Raw genomic sequence first — 19401 nt, 5'->3', positions numbered from 1 at the left:
AGTTCAGTCAGTCACAGAAAGTCCGAAGATTTTTTTGCAGGCAGCGAAACGGCAACGTAGCTGCTTAATGTCTTTGGTTTTTGTTGACATACATGTCTAGTAGTTTACTCCATTGAGTGTTGACAAGAAACACGTGTAGACAAAATATGTGTTTTGTTTTGATGTTTTGAGGTACGCAAAGGGGCGTAGTGAGGTTATGCAATTCAGTTTGTTGCAACCTCGCAACGCATGCGTACCTGCGTACCAGTTATGTGCACCCCTGATTATATTATTGAGGCAGAATTGTCCGGGGCTACAGAAAAAACATTTGGGGCTTTAAGCCAGGCGACGCCACTGATTCTACTGTTTCTTTCCCATTTATGCATTTCCTATTTCAGTCTCGGAACAGCCGATCCTGTAAAACTACATATATGTCCCGTAAAACTACACATCCCTTGATCACTGTACATCCGGGGAACCGTGCTTCGAAGAAGTAGAAGAAGAAGAAGAAGAAAACAGGTTCCGAGTTAGTTATTAGGCATTAAACGGCTACCTGACGGACGCAGAGGACGTGTCATAATAAAACTTCTACAGGTGTGTACATTAATGTTTAAGTTATATTTCTTTCGAAGGAATACGTGTACTTTAACTGGGTTTTCCTGTTTTTATTTAGCAAAAACTGGACAGGTTACAAAACAAACTGACGTCGTTACGTAGCTGCTAGCCACCCGCCTTTGCGACGTATCTGTTAGCTCCTTGGTTTCTGTCTGTGTAAGAACAACGTGATATTAAGCTGGTTACAACGTGTTTTTCCCTATTTTTTTAGAACAAAATTAAATCATGCTGCTTCGTAAAGTGAGCCAGTCTTCGAAACTATGTGGGTCCATTCTCAGGATTCCTCCCGTGCTGTCAGGGTAAGTAACGTTAAGGTGTACAGCTGTTATTAAACATATAGTCTCCTGTTGAAATGACCATGAAGATGACCCACTCTGATTCAAAAGTCACCTATATTTTCTTGTCTGGACTACAGAGGGCAGCGTCAGGCCGGGGCTGTGGTTTCAGTGCAAAATGCTCGTCTCTACGCCAGCCAAGCTGCAGAGGTAACGTTACAGTTAAATTACCCTACATTATAATAGAGAATCCGATTTTATTCAGCTTGTTTACCATAATTAGGAGTCTCTTTATGGTCCATATATGGCCCGGGGCAGGGGCAGGCTGACATAACGTTGGCATCCCCTCCCGCCGGATGTAGGGGAAAGTTCACTGGTCACGTGACTCAGTCATAAAGGTGACACCATGGAAGTGGGTGACACTGCTGCTGTCTAGGACAGTAACAGGGACGACTTTAATCGTGTTATGCTATATATATATATCTTATATACACCACAATATATTTTGTCATTTTGAATCTCAATATATAGCAGTTGAAGTTGATTAGGTACCAGTATTACAATTTACAATATACAGTAGTTTAAATACACATGCAGCTCATTTAGTTATGGAAACAGATGCTTTAAGCCTGATAAATGAGTTATGATATATAATAACATAATTTCCAATGCATTATAGCTGAATTTGCAGCACACCTGCCTTCCTTAATAAGTATTATTGTTAAATTGTTCTGGCAAAAATAATAATCAAAAGATGTTTATTTGACAAGCCAAATCAAATTTCTAGGTGTCTCACTAAGTACATTTCTTTTAACCAAAAACCAATTGATATGATTTGGATTTGATTGTTGGAATGAAAAGAAGGATGTCATTAATTCAGTTGTTCAAAAACACAGTGGAGGTTATCACAGAGAATTTAAATGACACCGAGGTACCAGTTTATTATCTGCATAATAAAACCCTAAACAATACCACTGCCCTGTGTATAATGTTTCTCTAATCGTGCTGTTATTGACTCAGCTGACTGGATGTGCCCTTGGCATCACCTTTCACCCAGTTGGAGCTTCATGTCTTTCCAGCTTTTAACTTGCTTTTAAACACTTGGTCATTATGTCTACATTACTAATGATTATTGATCAAACCCTACGATATTATCGCAATATCAAGGTATTTGATAAGAAATGTTATATTTAGTTTTCTCCTTATCATCCAGCCCTGTTTTACCATGACATCTTTAAAAGAGAGATTTCGTCCAACCATGTTCTCATTTGAAGGAATATGCTTTTATTTGCACCAGATGTGATTTAAGCCTCACGTTTGTACTGACTTGATCCATTCGAAAGCTCATGCTCTGTTCCCTTCAACATCTGTTTCCTCTTCAGGCGGTGCTGGACAAGCAGGCAGCGATCGGCACTGATGCTGTCACTAAAGTGGAAAAGAAAACTGCTGCTGCTGTATGTCTATTCTCTATTACTATTATTATAAACATAATATATTTAAGGTCATGTTTATATTCCCTTTTTTGTTTCTTTTAATTGGACGTGCTTTTCTTCTTTTGACTTCCACAGGAATCCAAATCATTCGCTGTCAACATTTTCAAAGGGCAGATCGCAACTGCCCAAGTGTTCCCCTACCCTTCAGGTAAATCACAGGAGATGATCTTTCATTCCAAACCTATGTAGTAAAGTTGTAGTTGTGAAATAACATGTTGTGTTTGTCGTAGTCATGAACGAGGAGCAGGATCAGTTTCTCAGAGAGCTTGTGGGGCCTGTCAGCAAGTTTTTCCAGGTACTTCCCCCTTTTTGAGATCTATGTCCTCGACCTTACGCTCACATCCTCTCTACTTCCCTCATACTCGTCCCTAACCCTCCATGTTCCTACTTCCTGTGTGCAGGAAGTGAATGATCCTGCCATGAACGATGCCCTGGAGAAGGTGGAGGATGCCACCATGGAGGGCCTGAAGGAGATGGGGGCCTTTGGCCTGCAGGTGCCCGCTGACCTGGGGGGCCTTGGCCTCACAAACACACAGGTACGTCTGCCTGATGACATCTATGAATATCTACTCTATAGCACATACACACCATTAAACATTGTAATGAGGTTAATTATGTAAATTGTAAACAGGCGAATGTAATAAATGTAATGTGTTGACCTCATCCTACAGTATGGCAGGCTGGTTGAGATCGTTGGCAGCCATGACCTGGGGGTCGGCATCACTCTGGGGGCCCATCAGTCCATCGGCTTCAAGGGAATTCTGCTTTTTGGGAACCCAGCCCAGAAGGCCAAGTACCTGCCTAAACTGGCCACAGGTAAGGACACACGCCGGTCTTTAATGCACTCCTGCATGTCTTTAAAAAAATAAGTTTTGTGGTGATATCAATGCAGTTCAAAGTGCCTCTGTTTGTGTGCATCAAGAATCATTATTTGAACATTATTTTGAATATAGTTTGTAGCAGAATATTTTTTTATAATCTCAAACATTTTAATACAGTTTTGGCTTTTGAACTTGTAACCCTTGGGAGTTGGGAACAATCTTACAAAGGACTGATGCACGAGTTAGGGTTTTGAAGATACAAAAGAAAAATAGCAGCAGGACTGACAAAGTGTCAATGTGATGAATAAAGCTTTAAAACTATTTTGTAAGCCCTATAACTTAATACAGTGGTTCAGCCAAGTACACCCTGATCAGCGCAAAAACAATTTGTTAAGGAACAAATGCTTATAAAGAGGTAAAGCACAGTGCTGCACCATCAGTGTCTGATTTATTAAAACAACAACCTTGTAACTGAGAAACACTTAAATGCTACATTTCAAATGTTTACAATCCATCACTAAATTCATGGTAAACCAATTGTAACATCAAGCAATAACACTGAGACGACATTAGTTGCATTGAACTGATCTTTTTAATAAGTTGTACTTGCAATGTAGTGAAACATGGGCTTGTGCTTCACTGAGGATCTTTGTCATGCTGACAGGGAGGCAACTGCAGTTATTACACTTCGTGTTTTGAAATATGTGTAACTCTGTTCATATAAAACCCACACTGCTCAAACTTCCTTACTTTTCCTAAAATGTGTATATTTATTTATTTTGGGGCGTGGGGAATGAAGAGAAAAATATTAGCATTTTATGAGCATGGGATTTTGACTCCTCATAAAAACATTCTGCATAATGCTGCGCTATACTTTGCGGTCACACACCGTTGCCAAGCAACGCTTGTTGTTTAGGTCCTTTGAAAATCAGGCAGTCATATAATTAACTAGAACTAGCTAGATTTGGACATAGAGTGAAGTATAACCGGACGTGAGAGAGAGATCAGAGATCAGATCAGCTGCTGCTGACGGAGAACCCGCAGCTCTGCATGATCACAGCTCCGCCGCTGTGACGGACCGTTGAGCCGAGCGAAAATACACTAAGAGTTAGACCTAACACAGTTAGGTAGTTTATCTACTCTGGAACTAGCTAAACTAGTTATAAATATATTTATTCTTTACTGTCGGGTCACTCATTACAGGTTCAGCGAGCTGCACGAGACTGACGGGCTGTCAGTTTACTTTTCCCATTTTATTATCCAGAGTTTCTGTAAACCTTTGAATAAAGCAGTTAATCTACTATTAGTAGTTTGTGTAAATGCATTAATTATGTTTTTTTTTCATTAACATAAAATATATCTCAAGTACCCCCTGCAGTACTCCAACGTACCCCTAGGGGTCCGCGTACCCCCATTTGAGAACCACTGACTTAATACATACAATCTAAATCATTTCCCCTGTGTGTTTGTCCTCCAGGTGAGACCATGGCCGCCTTCTGCCTCACTGAACCGGCCAGCGGCTCTGACGCCGCCTCCATCAAAACCACCGCGGTCCAGTCCCCCTGCGGAGAGTTCTTCACTATCACTGGAAGCAAGATCTGGATCAGGTGAGGACTCAGCGGCTCTATCAGCATTTCTTTCTGTCGCCACAAGGAGGCAGCATTGTGCTATTCATCCAGAACTGACCTGTGATAGCTCCAAGTTGCTTGTGTCTTTTCCTAATCCGATTTCCTTTATTCTCCTTTCAGTAATGGAGGTTTGGCTGAGATCTTCACAGTGTTTGCCAAGACCCCCGTGAAGGACCCGAAGACCGGCGAGATGAAGGACAAGATATCGGCCTTCGTCGTGGAGAGGAGCTTTGGAGGGGTGACACAGTGAGCACAGCATTTCTTTACATTATTGTCTTTGTTACTTTACTGTTGTTCTCTACCTGGGGGTCAGGACCCTGATGGGGACCACAGCAATACTTCTGGGGGTTCTGGGGGTCACCATGGTTGTTGAGATAAAACAGTAAATAAGATATCAAAAGTACAACATTTTTAGACCTGGGAATTGATTCTTAGTCATGGCCCACAACTTTGACAGTATATGTGAATGATATTTGGGGGTTGCCTGAATATTTTAAAATGATTATTTATTTATTTCATTGCATCTTTTTTACGTGTCATTGCTGTATGCATGTTTGTTTGTATGCCTGAATAAACAGTTTTTTGAAGCGTTTATGGGTACTTGGAAAAGCACTATATAAAATAAATGTATATTTTGAGGGGCGTTGCTTTCAAAAAGGGTTGAGAACATAATCTTTAGAGGTTGGAATTTGTATTTCTTTCTCGTTTTGAGCTCTTGAAATCATTCTAATTGTTTTAATTGCCCTACTTCTCTCATCACAGTGGCCCCCCAGAGAAGAAAATGGGCATCAAGGCGTCCAACACAGCCGAGGTGTACTTCGATAACGTCCGCGTGCCGGCCGACTGCCTGCTGGGCGAGGTGGGGGAAGGCTTCAAGGTGGCCATGAACATCCTGAACAACGGGCGCTTCGGCATGGCGGCCGCCCTCTCCGGCACCATGAAGGGAGTCATCACCAAAGCTGTGAGTTCACTAGCTTTGGTGCCTTAAGTTATGATTATGCGGGCTAAAATCCTTGATTATGCGATTAAACATGCGGGGTTTTTATGTGGTGAAATTGCGGAAAGTTGCAAAATATGTGGAAATATGCGAAATATATTTTTGGAAATATTGGGCTGTCTTATTTATTCTCTCTCACACACAACCTGCCACTAACGTTAAACCCCTTTTTACTATTCAATTAAACACATTCAATGTTTATTTATTGTAAAAGCAATTGGGCTATTTTAGTCACTCTCTCTCTCTCACACACACACACACACACACACACACACACACACACACACACACACACACACACACACACACACACACACACACACACACACACACACACACACACACACACACACACACACACACACACACACACACACACACACACACACACACACACACACACACTTCTCCTCCTCCTCATTCTGTTTTCATTTACTCGTTATCTGACCAGCTTCAATCTTGTAGGCTACTCACCTCGTTTCTTGTAGCCCTCGAAAGGGTTTTGGAGGTCGATGCCTCGGTGAACGTGAGTTGTTTGGCTTTCTTGTCCGCAGCAGCAGAAAGCATTTTCGAATGTTTGAATGAATCAAAGTGGGTCCTCACCGTCGATGTTCTCTTATGCTCCAACACAGTTGCACGGGGTGCAGAATAGTTTCCCCCCACTTTCGTGCAAGACATCGGGGAACTGCTTTGCCCGGTCTTTAGCAGAAATGTTCGTCGGTAAATGAGATGGATTAGATGTTTTCATCTTGGTGTTTTCTCTCTCGTGTGAGGTCCACACGTTCACTCTACGGTGTTGTTTACCTTCTGTGATCCGCGAGCTGATGACGTCGCGTCATCATCATCATCATCACCGTCGTCGTCGTCGTCGTCGTCGTCGTCGTCGTCGTCATCATCATCATCATGTTACAACCCGGCTCCTGGGCTGCAACATAAAGCGGGGAGGCGAGACGAAGGGTATGATATAATGTTCGTTTATTCAAAACAAACAAACAAACAACCAAACAAACAAACAAACAAACAAACAAACAAGCAAGCAACAAGAACCAGCAACAAGAACCAGCAACAGGTCCCTGACGCTGGCACAGGACAAGTGCTCAGAGGAGACAGAGCGACGTAACGGCTGGGCTCCTCCTATATCCTTTTCTTCTCCAGGTGCAGCTCATCAGGCAGGTATCCTCCCACCGGTGCGACTCATCAGCCATGAACCTGTGAACACCCACAAAGCACACCCAAAACCAGACGGCACCCCACGTGGTGTGGAGGGGTCGTCACAATCATCATCATCATCATCATCACTTCACGTCAAGACGAGTTCACTTTGTGTGGATAAATGCGGGGATTATGCGGCCTTTTGATAAATATGCAGCCTTTTAAAAATCTGCTCCATTTGGCTGATTATGCGGTAAATTCTGCGATCGCAGAATTGCGTTTTTCTGGAGGGTCTAATAAGTGCAGAGGAAGGGAGGCACGTTTCTCTGAAGGATTAGCCCCATGACATACTTTCTATATAACTTATATTTAGGTGTTATGCATTGTTGTTTTTCCCATCCGCTATGTCGCTTGTGACCTGTCTGTACTCGGTTGCACCCCCCCTTTCAATTGTGTGTCTCTTGCACTGTGGGTTTGTGGGAAATCCCCCCTCTCGTTGTTCACTACGGCTCACTGTCAACTGGGCAACTTCCTGCTGAGGTTACAGGCGCCGAAGAATCAAACGTGCTTCGGTCACGTCTGTTCTTCTTTTCAAACATCTAAAGTTTTGCTGACTGACTATGTAGCCAAAGGTGTTTTGTAACGGCTAAATGTAATAATTAACTAATAATGAAGTTATTAGTTACTTTATTATTACTTTTACTATTCAACTTATAGTTATGTTGCGCTATACTGCTGATACTGTTTCACAAGCAATAGTTTAATGGACGATGCAGCAGGGATAGACTCTGCTGCCTTGAAGAAATGATACAAAGAATAATAACTTTATTTACAATGCACCTTTCAATACAATTACAGTTAGTTATTTCCAATACAAACCGAGACTGAAATCAACTCAAAACATAATTAAACACATAGGGGTTCCACTTGTTTAGAAATAAAGTGTCGTGTTTATTTTCAGAACCATGTGACTATTTGTTTCCAACCAAAGCGACAGGTTTTTCCCTATTGTGCTACAGGAGAGATGCTCACATGCTCGCCCACTGCCTAACCAGACTTCCTGTTCATGCACAAGATCTAAACTTCAACATTTTCACTGCAAAACAAACTGCGTAGCGTTTACCTCCAGTCTAGAAGCATAAGGACGCTGTTATAATATACAGAAAATAACCAGAAGTGGAAGAAATACTCGGATATTTTTATTTAACCACATTCCTGTTGACTGAATTTGCAAATTGGCTAGTAACAAAAGCTATAAAATATATGTGGTGGAGTAAAAAGGTAAACGTTTGCCGACAAAATGCAGCGAGTGCTTTCCCTGAAAAAGGTTACTTTGCTGCATTCTAGCACGTCCTGTAGCTTTGAATGGTGTGTGATGGTGACGATCATTCTCCTCTTTGATCAGGTGGATCACGCCGCCAACAGAACCCAGTTTGGGAGCAAGATCCACAACTACGGAGCCATCCAGGAGAAGATCGCCCGCATGACCGTGCTGCAGTACGTCACTCAGGTCGGTCCATGAAGCCGTATCCGCACCGCAGGCTGACGCACATTTATCACCGCTTTAATCACTAGGGTTACTGTTACTGATTGTATTTAAAGTGACGGTATCCAACACCATCAAGTGTTGTCTCCTGTTTAACCGTCAATCCCCAGCGTAATCTACACTTACGTTTTTGCTATCTATACTGTTTTTTAAAAAAAAGTTGATTTCCTGTCCAACGCTTGTTAATTTAAAGTGCACCTATCATGCTATCTTTAGGCAATAGCATAGGTCTCAGATATATAAAAACATGCTCAAAATACCAAACAGATCACCCATTCTAGCCATGCCTCATATCCCTCTATTTCACTTCCTGTTTCAAAAGTGCTGATTTGGGTATAAAGCTTTAATAAAATAAAAAATTGATAACAAAAGAGGGGCTGAGCTCATGCGGGACACGGAAGCAGCTACTGTCTAAACTAAATGCTGCCGTGATGAAACGCCATATCAGGGATTATCAAGGATTATCTCTGAAACAGTATGGAGCTCAAAGGCTTTCTCTCTTGCCGGTTATACCACAAGGTGAGGTCCTTTTTACTTCCTGCTTCTTCACACACATGCTCTCCAGTACAGGTTAGCTCTGAGTGTTAGCGATGCTAATATAAACATGCACCAACCATATTACATCCAAAACAGTCGGGCATTGTTTCTGATAGCAACATTTCAGATATTACATCATATCGGACCAAATCTGGATCAGCTCCGTTGTAGCCCCGTTTTTTAAGATTTGGGTACGGAGGAAAAGTTTGTTTTTGGGTTTGTTTTCTGACACTTTGTGAGTTCCCCGACGCACCGGGGACACACATTTATGTATAAAAGACATCAAAAAGTGCATTTTGCATGATAGGTCCCCTTTAAGATTATGAGAACACATTGTCCAATCCAACTTTATTTATATAACACATAAAACAACAGAGTTGACCAAAGTGCTTTACATCAATACATATATAAAAAAGCAGCATAAATACATTTAGACAAAACCGATAGGACAAAAAGAAACTAATGTAAAAGCACGAGACAATAAAACCATACTGATAGTCACAGACTGGAAAAACCCTCATACATGATGTAAAAAGATTTTAAAACGCAATAAAATAAAAACCGGGAGAACAAGTAGGTCTTTAAATGAGATTGTCAACACATTACACCACTTATATTCATTATGGTATACTGGTGCTTCAACATGGACCAAGTGTCATAAATGCATCCTGACGTGATGTTTCTGTGTGTTTTTGCAGAGCATGGCCTACATGATCAGCGGCAACATGGACAGCGGAGCGACTGAATTCCAGATCGAAGCCGCCATCAGCAAGATCTTTGCCTCTGTAAGGTTTTACATCGCACTACAGTTAAACATGCAACGTGCAATTTTGAAGCATCTGTACTTCAATATATCCATTTTATGCTTCTTCTTCAACACATTTTGAATGAAACATTATACTTTTTAGTCCAGCACAATATTTATCTGACAGCTTAAGTTACTTACCACTCATTACAACATTAAACCATAACTTATATATTCTAACATTTAAGTTTGCCATTATTTAAAATGTGCTTCACCGCTGAATATTTAGGTGATTAATGCATAAATAACTGCTGATGCAGTGAATTGTGTACATTATGCACAAGTTATTTTACTTGATATACTTCAACGATATTTTAATGCTAATACGGTTGTACTTCTCTTAAGAAACTGTTAGAACGCAGGACTTGTAGCAGAGTATTTCTACACTGTAGTATAACTCATTCTTACACTTTGGCTCAAAGCCTTTTAAAACACATCTGTTTCTTTTCTACTTGGTTTGTATTGTAATCCCATTACTTCTCACACGTGTTAGTGCTCTGGGGAACTCAAAATACTTCTGATGTTCCTTATTCTGTGTAAGACTTGTTTTCTAAATGCATTTGTGATTTTGTATATTACAGGAAGCAGCATGGAATGTGACTGACGAGTGTATTCAGATTATGGGCGGCATGGGCTACATGAAGGTGAGCGCTCCGTCCACTTCCTGTTTCATACTAACCTGAGCGCCCCAGAGAAGATGCTCGGGACGTAAAGATTCAAGCAATTTATACATTTAGTTTTACTTGCTGGAATTTCAAATGAAGCAGGGTGTCCTTGTCCTGTAAGCAGGGTCTTAAAAAGTATTAAAAGTTGATAAATCTATTTAGCGAAAACTAAGGCTATTAAAACGGCATTTTCCAAGGTGTTACACTTTGAAGCTTGTTTTCAATAAGTATATAAATGGTCCAAAGAGGTTGTGTTCTACAGTCTGCCTGAATGTAATCATTGCGTAGGTGTGTAGTGTGATTCTGTGTAGTTTATTGATGGCATCCCGTTGGATTTGACGTCATCTGAACAGGACATCGCACGCTCACTGCTTGATAGCGCGCGAAGGTCCGTTTACGCCGGTTGTTAAAAAACATCGTTACGGGGAAATGCAATTTTGCATCCAAATGGTTGGAAGATAAGGAGGAAGGACAATCCATACTGTATATAGTAAATGTGAGGTAAAGTGTGTCGCCAAGGTAACCGGTTAAAACTCAAAGTGGCGATGAGGTCTTAAAATGTATGGAAAGCGTCTTAAAAGGTTTGACATCTGACTTCAGGATTCCTGCTTATACCCTGTGACGGATTTTCAGCATTTTAGAATCTGCTTAAAGAAAATGCTGCCATAAACAGGGGAACATAACAAGTGGTTCTGTTGTTTGAGTGACAAACTGATAAGAAAGTACCTCGCAAAATGAAAACCAGTTTTCCAGAAAAGATTAACCTTTTTGGAACTTTGGAACTTTGCCTGGGTGTCAACTGAAGGAATAAAGCTCATCATAGTCGGCATCCTAACCCCAGAAAGTTCTTGTCGAAATGGAGGAACCAGGAACTTTTCCAGAAACAACTTTAGGAACTAGAATCTAAATATCTCCTGGACTTAACTCTATGGCTCTCCTTTGGGTATAGAAAGCTCCTGAACCATTTTACAAACTTAGGAACTTAATCAGTATTTGTAACATTTAGAGCCTGGTCCTAAATAGTTTCTTGGCCAAAGCTGCCACATTTCCCATCCCTGAAACTATTAGGGCATGGGTTGTGCTGCTAAACACGGCGCCATGACAGTTTGTACTGAAGCACGAATAGTAACCATGCATCTCTATGCAGTTTACTTTGTAGGTGTCGTATCATAATATCTTGCTGCTGCACCTTTTGAATCATCAGCTCAAACACACACACGAAGCACTTGTTTGTTTTTCGAGGGGAACCACCTTGCCAGTGTGCAACATTTCCCATTCGTTTTTCCAACGCTATTCTTCCCGATACTAATTGTTGACCTGGAACTATATTTCCCGCTCCACAGCCTTGATCTATTTACACCACATTAGCATACTGCCATCACTCTATATGTTGTCATCTTAACCTCATCATAATTACTTCAACCCTAGCTTAGCGTTGTTTTTTCAAATCAGACGAGCGGTTTAATCTTTAATAATAATAATAATTCCTTACATTTATAATAGCGCTTTTTCAATGACTCAAAGCGCTTTACATATACACATTACACATATATCATACATGCAATGGTCAGAAACTGTGGACAATACCCAGGTGAAGTGTCTTGCACTGTCTTGCACTCCAAGGACACACCGGCTTTACAGACGCAGCAGCGGCGGGTTTCACCCCTTGATCTGATGATCAATGCACAGCGCACTGCGCCACACCGTCCATCTTCACGCCTCGAGGTCATCGAGGCGCTTTTACAAGTACACATTAGTATCATACATGTACTGTGGACATTACCCTCAGGAGCAAATCCGGGTGAAGTGTCTTGCCCGAGGACACAACGGCCTGACGCAGTGGCGGCAGGAGCGGGTTTCGAACTGGAGTTCCCCAGCACTCCCCCTTGATCTGATGATCGGATGCACAGACCACTGCGCCACCCGTCCCCAAAAAAACAATGATGTGTTTATTTGTGTAGATAAGGCAGAAGTCACAGTTTTTGAAGTTCATAAGAATAGTGCCAGCTAGATGAAGATATGGGGAGGACGTGAAGTTGTATAGAATATTACAAATAATAATAAACAACAACACTTTAACGAATCAATCACAATCAAAATACTTTATTTATCCAGATGGAAGTTGGGTTTTTATATTTATATAAAAATAGGTAGTTAAAGTAAAAATGTCCGAAAAAGATCAAATGGAATAGAAACATGTATAAAAACATGTTTGAGTAAAAAGTCCAATAAAATAAAAATAGTTCAAGTAAAAATGTCCATTAAAAGATGCATATCAAAATGAGAAGTTAAAGTGTATTATATTGTTATATATAACAAGTACAACACAATAAAAACAGTGTTGTGTCAGTCATAGGATAGTAATGCACAGTTTAACTGTAGGCTATCTTGGTGCACATTGTACTTGAGAACTTACCAGCGTGCTGAAAAAAATCCATTGACAGTCTTTGAAGTTCTTCCAGATCCCTAAAAATCTCAACTGAATTTGGACTCATTGTGTACCATACCACACATGTATCACCATACCACACATGTATCACCATACCATACCACACATGTATCACCATACCACACATGTTTCACCGTACCACACATGTATCACTGTACCACACATGTATCGCCATACCACACATGTATCGCCATACCACACATGTATCACCATACCACACATGTATCACCATACCACACATGTTTCACCATACCACACATGTATCACCGTACCACACATGTATCACTGTACCACACATGTTTCACCGTACCACACATGTATCACTGTACCACACATGTATCACCATACCACACATGTATCACCATACCACACATGTTTCACCGTACCACACATGTATCACTGTACCACACATGTATCACCATACCACACATGTATCGCCATACCACACATGTATCACCATACCACACATGTTTCACCGTACCACACATGTATCACTGTACCACACATGTATCACCATACCACACATGTATCGCCATACCACACATGTATCACCATACCACACATGTATCACCATACCACACATGTATCACCATACCACACATGTGTCACCATACCACACATGTATCACTGTACCACACATGTATCACTGTACCACACATGTTTCACCATACCACACATGTTTCACCATACCACACATGTTTCACCATACCACACATGTATCACCATACCACACATGTTTCACCAAACCACACATCTAATTATTTTACAGTTAACTCGTAGTTAGATGTGTGGTATGAGCTGTCTAAGAAGTCAAAGGGGAAACACAATCGACACCAGACTTTGATCAGTTCTGCTAATGGAGGATATTTCTGACTGGGTTTCATTTCACCCAGGAAGTCAGAAGTGTGCCCTGTTCATTGCCATTTCTGCTCTTCGGTGCAAAGAACGCATCGTCTGCAACAGTACCTTGCGAAATTCAAAAACACACACATGGATATAGAAGGGCCTGTTCCTGTTGCAGCTGGTTTTTTCATTACCTAGTTTGAACCGTAAGCTGACATCGAAATGTCTCGTACATGTAACATATGAGAGTAAAACACAGCTCATAGCTCCTCATGCAAATGTGTTATGTTCAAATTACACTCAGTTTTTAAACAGTATAAATAAACAAAACAAAGAACATGCCTTGTGCCGTGAATCTGAAATCACTTCTTTTTTTAGGAGAGGGGATAAAAACAGACAAAATGCAACTTTATTAAGAAGTACGAAGCAGTCCTACTGAATGGAAATAAACCTTGACTCAAATCAAGACTGACCTCAAGAGAAAATGTACATTTTGTGCATTTTTAATAGTAAATTATGTTTTAAATGGGATTGTTTCAGTTTATTTATATATATTATTAGATTATAAGGTCATCCTCTTGCTGTCTCTGCAGGACGCTGGAGTGGAGAGGGTGATGAGGGATCTGAGAATCTTCCGGATCTTCGAGGGCACCAACGACATCCTGAGACTCTTCGTGGCCCTCAATGGCTTCCAGGTAACATCACACTCGGCTGTGGTGATGTGACACTGTCTGTCCGTGTGAAAAAGTACAGACGTTGTGTCAAGAGGAAGTGAGCTGATCGTGAAGCAACTTCCTTAACACCAAGGATCTGTGTTGGTTGGAAAAACACTTCCTTGTCCATTTCTTCATTTTCTTCAAAGCAAATCAGTCTGGGTTCCTCGGCCGTAGCTTGTGTCGTATTGGAGGAGATTGTGGAGTGTCGTACACATGGAATATCTCACCCAAACTAATGTGAACGTTCCTGCGTCTGATTCAAGTCATATAATGAATAATAGAATAAACCTCAGTTAATCTGATGCGTAGGCCTTGATTAGTTTCAACATTAAAAACCACCAACTGTCCGGTTTCACCAAAGCCTTGAGTCAGATTCTGGTTGATGCACAGTCATGCACTTCAGCCAGTAACAGGGTCACAGACAAGGAAGTACATGCACACATTTCGCGTGAAAAACTACTGTTGCTTTGGCATGCAGGATCCCATCACCTGTTTCTGAGATTCTGACAATCATAATCATCAATACACAATGTGTGTCCCTCCAGAATGCTGGGACCCAGTTGAAGATCTTACAGAAGGCCATGAAGAACCCCATCGGCAACGCTGCACTGCTCGCTGGAGAAATCACCAAGAGAACCAAAAGGTTGCATCACACACACACACACACACACACACACACACACACAGACTGACTTCACACTGTCTGTCTCCTTCTGTCTGGGGGATATGAAGTGCCACACTGCAGTAGCTGATGGGGGGAGATGGGGACTTCCATTATAATGCACAATACATGATGCAATTTCTCCAAGTGTCAATTCCATCCTCCATTGCATCACTCTGCAGGAGCAGACACGGCTCAATAGCTAATAGTGTCTTTACTGTCTACAAGTTTCAAGGAATTAAATGTGTTTTTGTATCCATTTCCTCCTTGACTGTGAAGTGAAAGTAGACACCTTAAGTTAGAGCCAACACACACACACACACACACACACACACACACACACACACACACACACACACACACACACACACACACACACACACAGAGACACAATCACCATTTACTGCACTTTCTAGAAATGTAAGAGCTTAAACTAAATGTGTATTTTCCTTCAACTTGATTGCACAATAACGTTAGTAAATGCTTCCCAGCGGTACTGATGCAGCACAGATGATGCTCAGCCATGTCTGATCTAACATTGTCTTCTTGTTCTATTGTTTGTAGAAAGGCGGGTTTCAGCACAGGTCTGACTCTGCAGGGCTCTGTGCACCCTGAGCTGGCACACAGCGGTGAACTGGTGGGTTAAACCTTTCTTTGTTTAAAGTTGAGGCATTTATTTCACACGTTTCTTGATATGGGTATGATACGTTTTGCATCGTTGACTTAAGTTACGTGTTATATTTTATTTGTAGACCGTTAAAGCCATCGAACAGTTCGGAGCTGTCGTCGAGGAGCTGCTGATCAAACACGGCAAGAAGATCATTGGTGAGTGTGTGTGAGTGTGTGTGTGTGTGTGTGTGTGTGTGTGTGTGTGTGTGTGTGTGTGTGTGTGTGTGTGTGTGTGTGTGTGTGTGTGTGTGTGGTGTGTGTGTGTGTGTGTGTGTGTGTGTGTGTGTGTGTGTGTGTGTGTGTGTGTGTGTGTGTGTGTGTGTGTGTGTGTGTGTGTGTGTGTGTGTGTGTGTGTGTGTGTGTGTGTGTGTGTGTGTGTGTGTGTGTGTGTGTGTGTGTGTGTGTGTGTGTGTGTGTGTGTGTACAATTCCAATGCGTTATCTGTTCATTTATTAATAAAAAAAAAGTTGTGTCTGGCTTCGGGTGATGGCTCGATGTTATGTTGCTCGTGGTTTATCAAATGAAAATATCTCCTCACACATCCAACTTAAAAACACCCACTCTCTTTCTCCTACATGTAATCATTTCAGGCGTTGAGAAATATTTAACTCAACTTTTTCCGTTACAGATGAACAATTTGTCCTGAAGAGAGTGGCCGACGGTGCCATCGACCTCTACGCCATGGTGGTGGTTCTGTCCAGGTACGCAAACAAGAAATAAAAACGACTCTCTCTGTCCCCATTTCACTTCCTCTCTGCTTCAAACTCCCACTCAGCTTTCTGGTATACTTTTATTCCACCTACAAACTCACTTTCCCGCCCTCTCTGCAGGGCCTCACGCACTCTGAGTCAGGACGGCCCCACAGCTCAGCACGAGAAGATGCTGTGTGAGACCTGGTGTGTGGAGGTAAGATCCCAGGAGCCTACAAACTCTGAAAACAATGTCTACATGTATCATACAAATTAAATTAATTCAATATTGCTTATAGGAAATGTAAGCGCCCCGTCACATAATGGCGTATATTCTACAGCGCAATTGATATAATGGAATTATACTTGACATCCTATTTTCATAGAAAGAATATTCAGAAAGATAATGTTTGGTTATGAGGACGAGATTGTTGTTATTTAAAACGTTTTAACGATTTCTCAATGCTCTTAATTACACGCAATTATTTGGAGATGTTCTTATCCGTCTAAATGTATGTTATGCTCCTTCCATCCCTCAGGCCCATGACAGGGTCATGACTGACATCAAGTCCCTGCGCTCCATAGAGTCCAGACAGCTCTTCAAGAACATGAAAGCCATCTCTGCAGCCGTGGTGGAGACGGGGGGGGTGGTCGCTCCTCACCCTCTGGGTTTCTAAACGCACCACGCCCCCTGAATCGGAATCAGTCTGGTTTTTGTTTGGTTTGACTCTTCCACATCTCTAACCAAGTTAAGGACCGTGTAGATCAAGTCCTTTATGACCTTTACCATTTTGTTATGCCATAATTGCTCACACATCACACATCGGTACCTTTCTATCGGCTTTGTTGCACCTACCTACCTACCTACCTACCTACCTACCTACCTACCTACCTTGGGCTGAACGACTTGCACAGAAACCACAGTTTTACTGTTTTATTATCTCGTACTGTAATATCTTCATTGCGTTTCTGTGTCTGTGTGAACACGTTAATTTATATGAAATTATGAATTAGCTATTTAAAATGGGTCGATAGGAGAGAAATCTTTTAGCCCGTATACCACCTGGATTTAAAGCAGTAGATTTCTCCGATGTGTGCTTGAATAATATCGGCATTTATTCTGTTAAAACATTAAGTTGTTTGTTTGATGGAAAACTATATGTCAATGTAACTTTGAGGAGCAGAGGCCAGTTAACAGAGAGAGATTTGAACTTATCTGTTTTGAGCAACTTTAACGTAATGACAGTTTTTCCTCCACTTTGATTTATACACTTACCTAGAATGTGTTCACATGTATATAATGGTGTGGTGCTTAATACTTGAATGCCTTTGCATGTTAAGCTAACTGCTCATCACAGAAACATTAATGTCTGGAGCAAACCCTTTGCCTTAGAAACTGCTGTTGCAAGTTCCTGTTGTGACTTCACATAAAGAGAGCTTCAAATGTTAAAACAAAAAGGTAATCTTCACTCTTTACCAATAACTTACAGCTAAAGGTAGCAGACAGCATTCATTGTAGAACTCTGCATAGCTGGTGCTTTAAATAAACCATTAATTGTACAATAAATGCACTCAATTGTAATCTTCTGTCCAAGCATTCATGAAACTTAAATTTGATCTGCACATTCTTCCCTCCTATCACTCGTACTGTGATCATCAATGCTGCTGTTAAGAAAGAAAGAAAACTATCAAACATGTTCATTTTGTTGATATAATAACATAATCACATGCTCCTTTGTGTTATCTAAAATGAATGTCCAATTTCCTTCGATGGAGTCAGTGTTTGTGCAGAATCTTCTTTGAGCTTTCTTGGCAAAATAACACGCCTTCCTAATGAGATTAATAAATAACATTTCAATGAATCTGCCAGACTGCTTGTCTTTCTTTACTTGCATCCCTGAGAGCAAACATTGTCAATTGTTTTTAATGTGTTGCATATATAAATTCCCAAGTGTTCAAATACGTTGAATGTGGCTTTCAACAGGCCAAACTTCTCATATCGTTTTGTTTTTCTTGTAGGCTACAAGCTTAAAAAAAATATATATATATAAAAATGTGAAATCAATTCCACCATAGCATTTTTACCACCCGCCAAAAAGCCTTCCTGTCACTTGTGTTCAAATAATCTTCAATTTTGCTTTCACTTCTGCAACCCGAGCTATTCCAGAGTATTCACACTTTACAAGAATGCCAGTAAGTGCTTCGCCACCAGCTAGCTTCTGGTGCTTATTTCCACTTTGAAAAGAAGACCGGAATCCCCTCCTGCTCATATTTACACAGACTTGAAAAGTGTTGCAGCTGTTGGTGTGAGAGTGAAAGATAAGGAAGGCTGTGGTTCAAACATTGAGAAACTCCCTTTGTCTGACTTAAAACTAGGAGCTCAGCAGCCACCGTGCAAAGAGTCAAATCATGTCCTACTTTGCTTGTAAAAGCTCCCCACTGATGCTGCAAATTCCTTTCTCAGTAATAGTACATTTATAGTGGTAAAGCGTTCAGAGGAAGATTTAGGGTCATTCCAGAATTGGAGGACATTTCATGTCCCCCATATAAAAAATCTAATAATCCATGCCCAAAATGCTAAAACATGCACTTGTTGTGTTAAACATACTTGTCTTGAGACAAAATGTATATAAAGTTGTAGAAAAAGTGGTTTCAAAATATTATTTAAATTATCAAATAGCTCTCGAACATCCCCTAAAATGGCATTTTTCTCTTGTCCCCGCTTCTTGGTGACCAACTTGCATGTCAAATATAACATTTAAAATAAGGATTTTATTTACTTTTTTTGTATTATTCTATTGATATGTCTCTTGTAATGGTAAAATCAATTTGTTAAATCATAAACATATTTTAGATAACAG

General features: G+C 40.9%; 1 protein-coding gene across 1 annotated transcript; it reads left to right on the top strand.

Annotated features, from left to right (window-relative positions):
- The first annotated feature begins 463 nt into the window (after nt 1-463).
- On the top strand, nt 464-18402 carry acadvl (acyl-CoA dehydrogenase very long chain). The gene is made up of 21 exons (XM_034105969.2): nt 464-573; nt 806-893; nt 1010-1079; nt 2252-2323; nt 2438-2510; nt 2593-2657; nt 2764-2898; nt 3034-3178; nt 4661-4790; nt 4932-5057; nt 5574-5772; nt 8366-8470; nt 9742-9828; nt 10430-10492; nt 14399-14500; nt 15067-15164; nt 15747-15819; nt 15935-16007; nt 16480-16552; nt 16682-16757; nt 17080-18402. The coding sequence occupies exons 2-21, from the start codon at nt 820-822 to the stop codon at nt 17215-17217; spliced, it is 1977 nt and encodes a 658-aa protein (XP_033961860.1). The 5' UTR covers nt 464-573; nt 806-819; the 3' UTR covers nt 17218-18402.
- The last annotated feature ends 999 nt before the right edge of the window (nt 18403-19401 follow it).

This window comes from Pseudochaenichthys georgianus, chromosome 18 (assembly GCF_902827115.2).
Source record: "Pseudochaenichthys georgianus chromosome 18, fPseGeo1.2, whole genome shotgun sequence".
NCBI classification, from domain to species: Eukaryota; Metazoa; Chordata; class Actinopteri; order Perciformes; family Channichthyidae; genus Pseudochaenichthys; species Pseudochaenichthys georgianus.
This window is presented reverse-complemented; position numbering and strand designations above follow the sequence as displayed.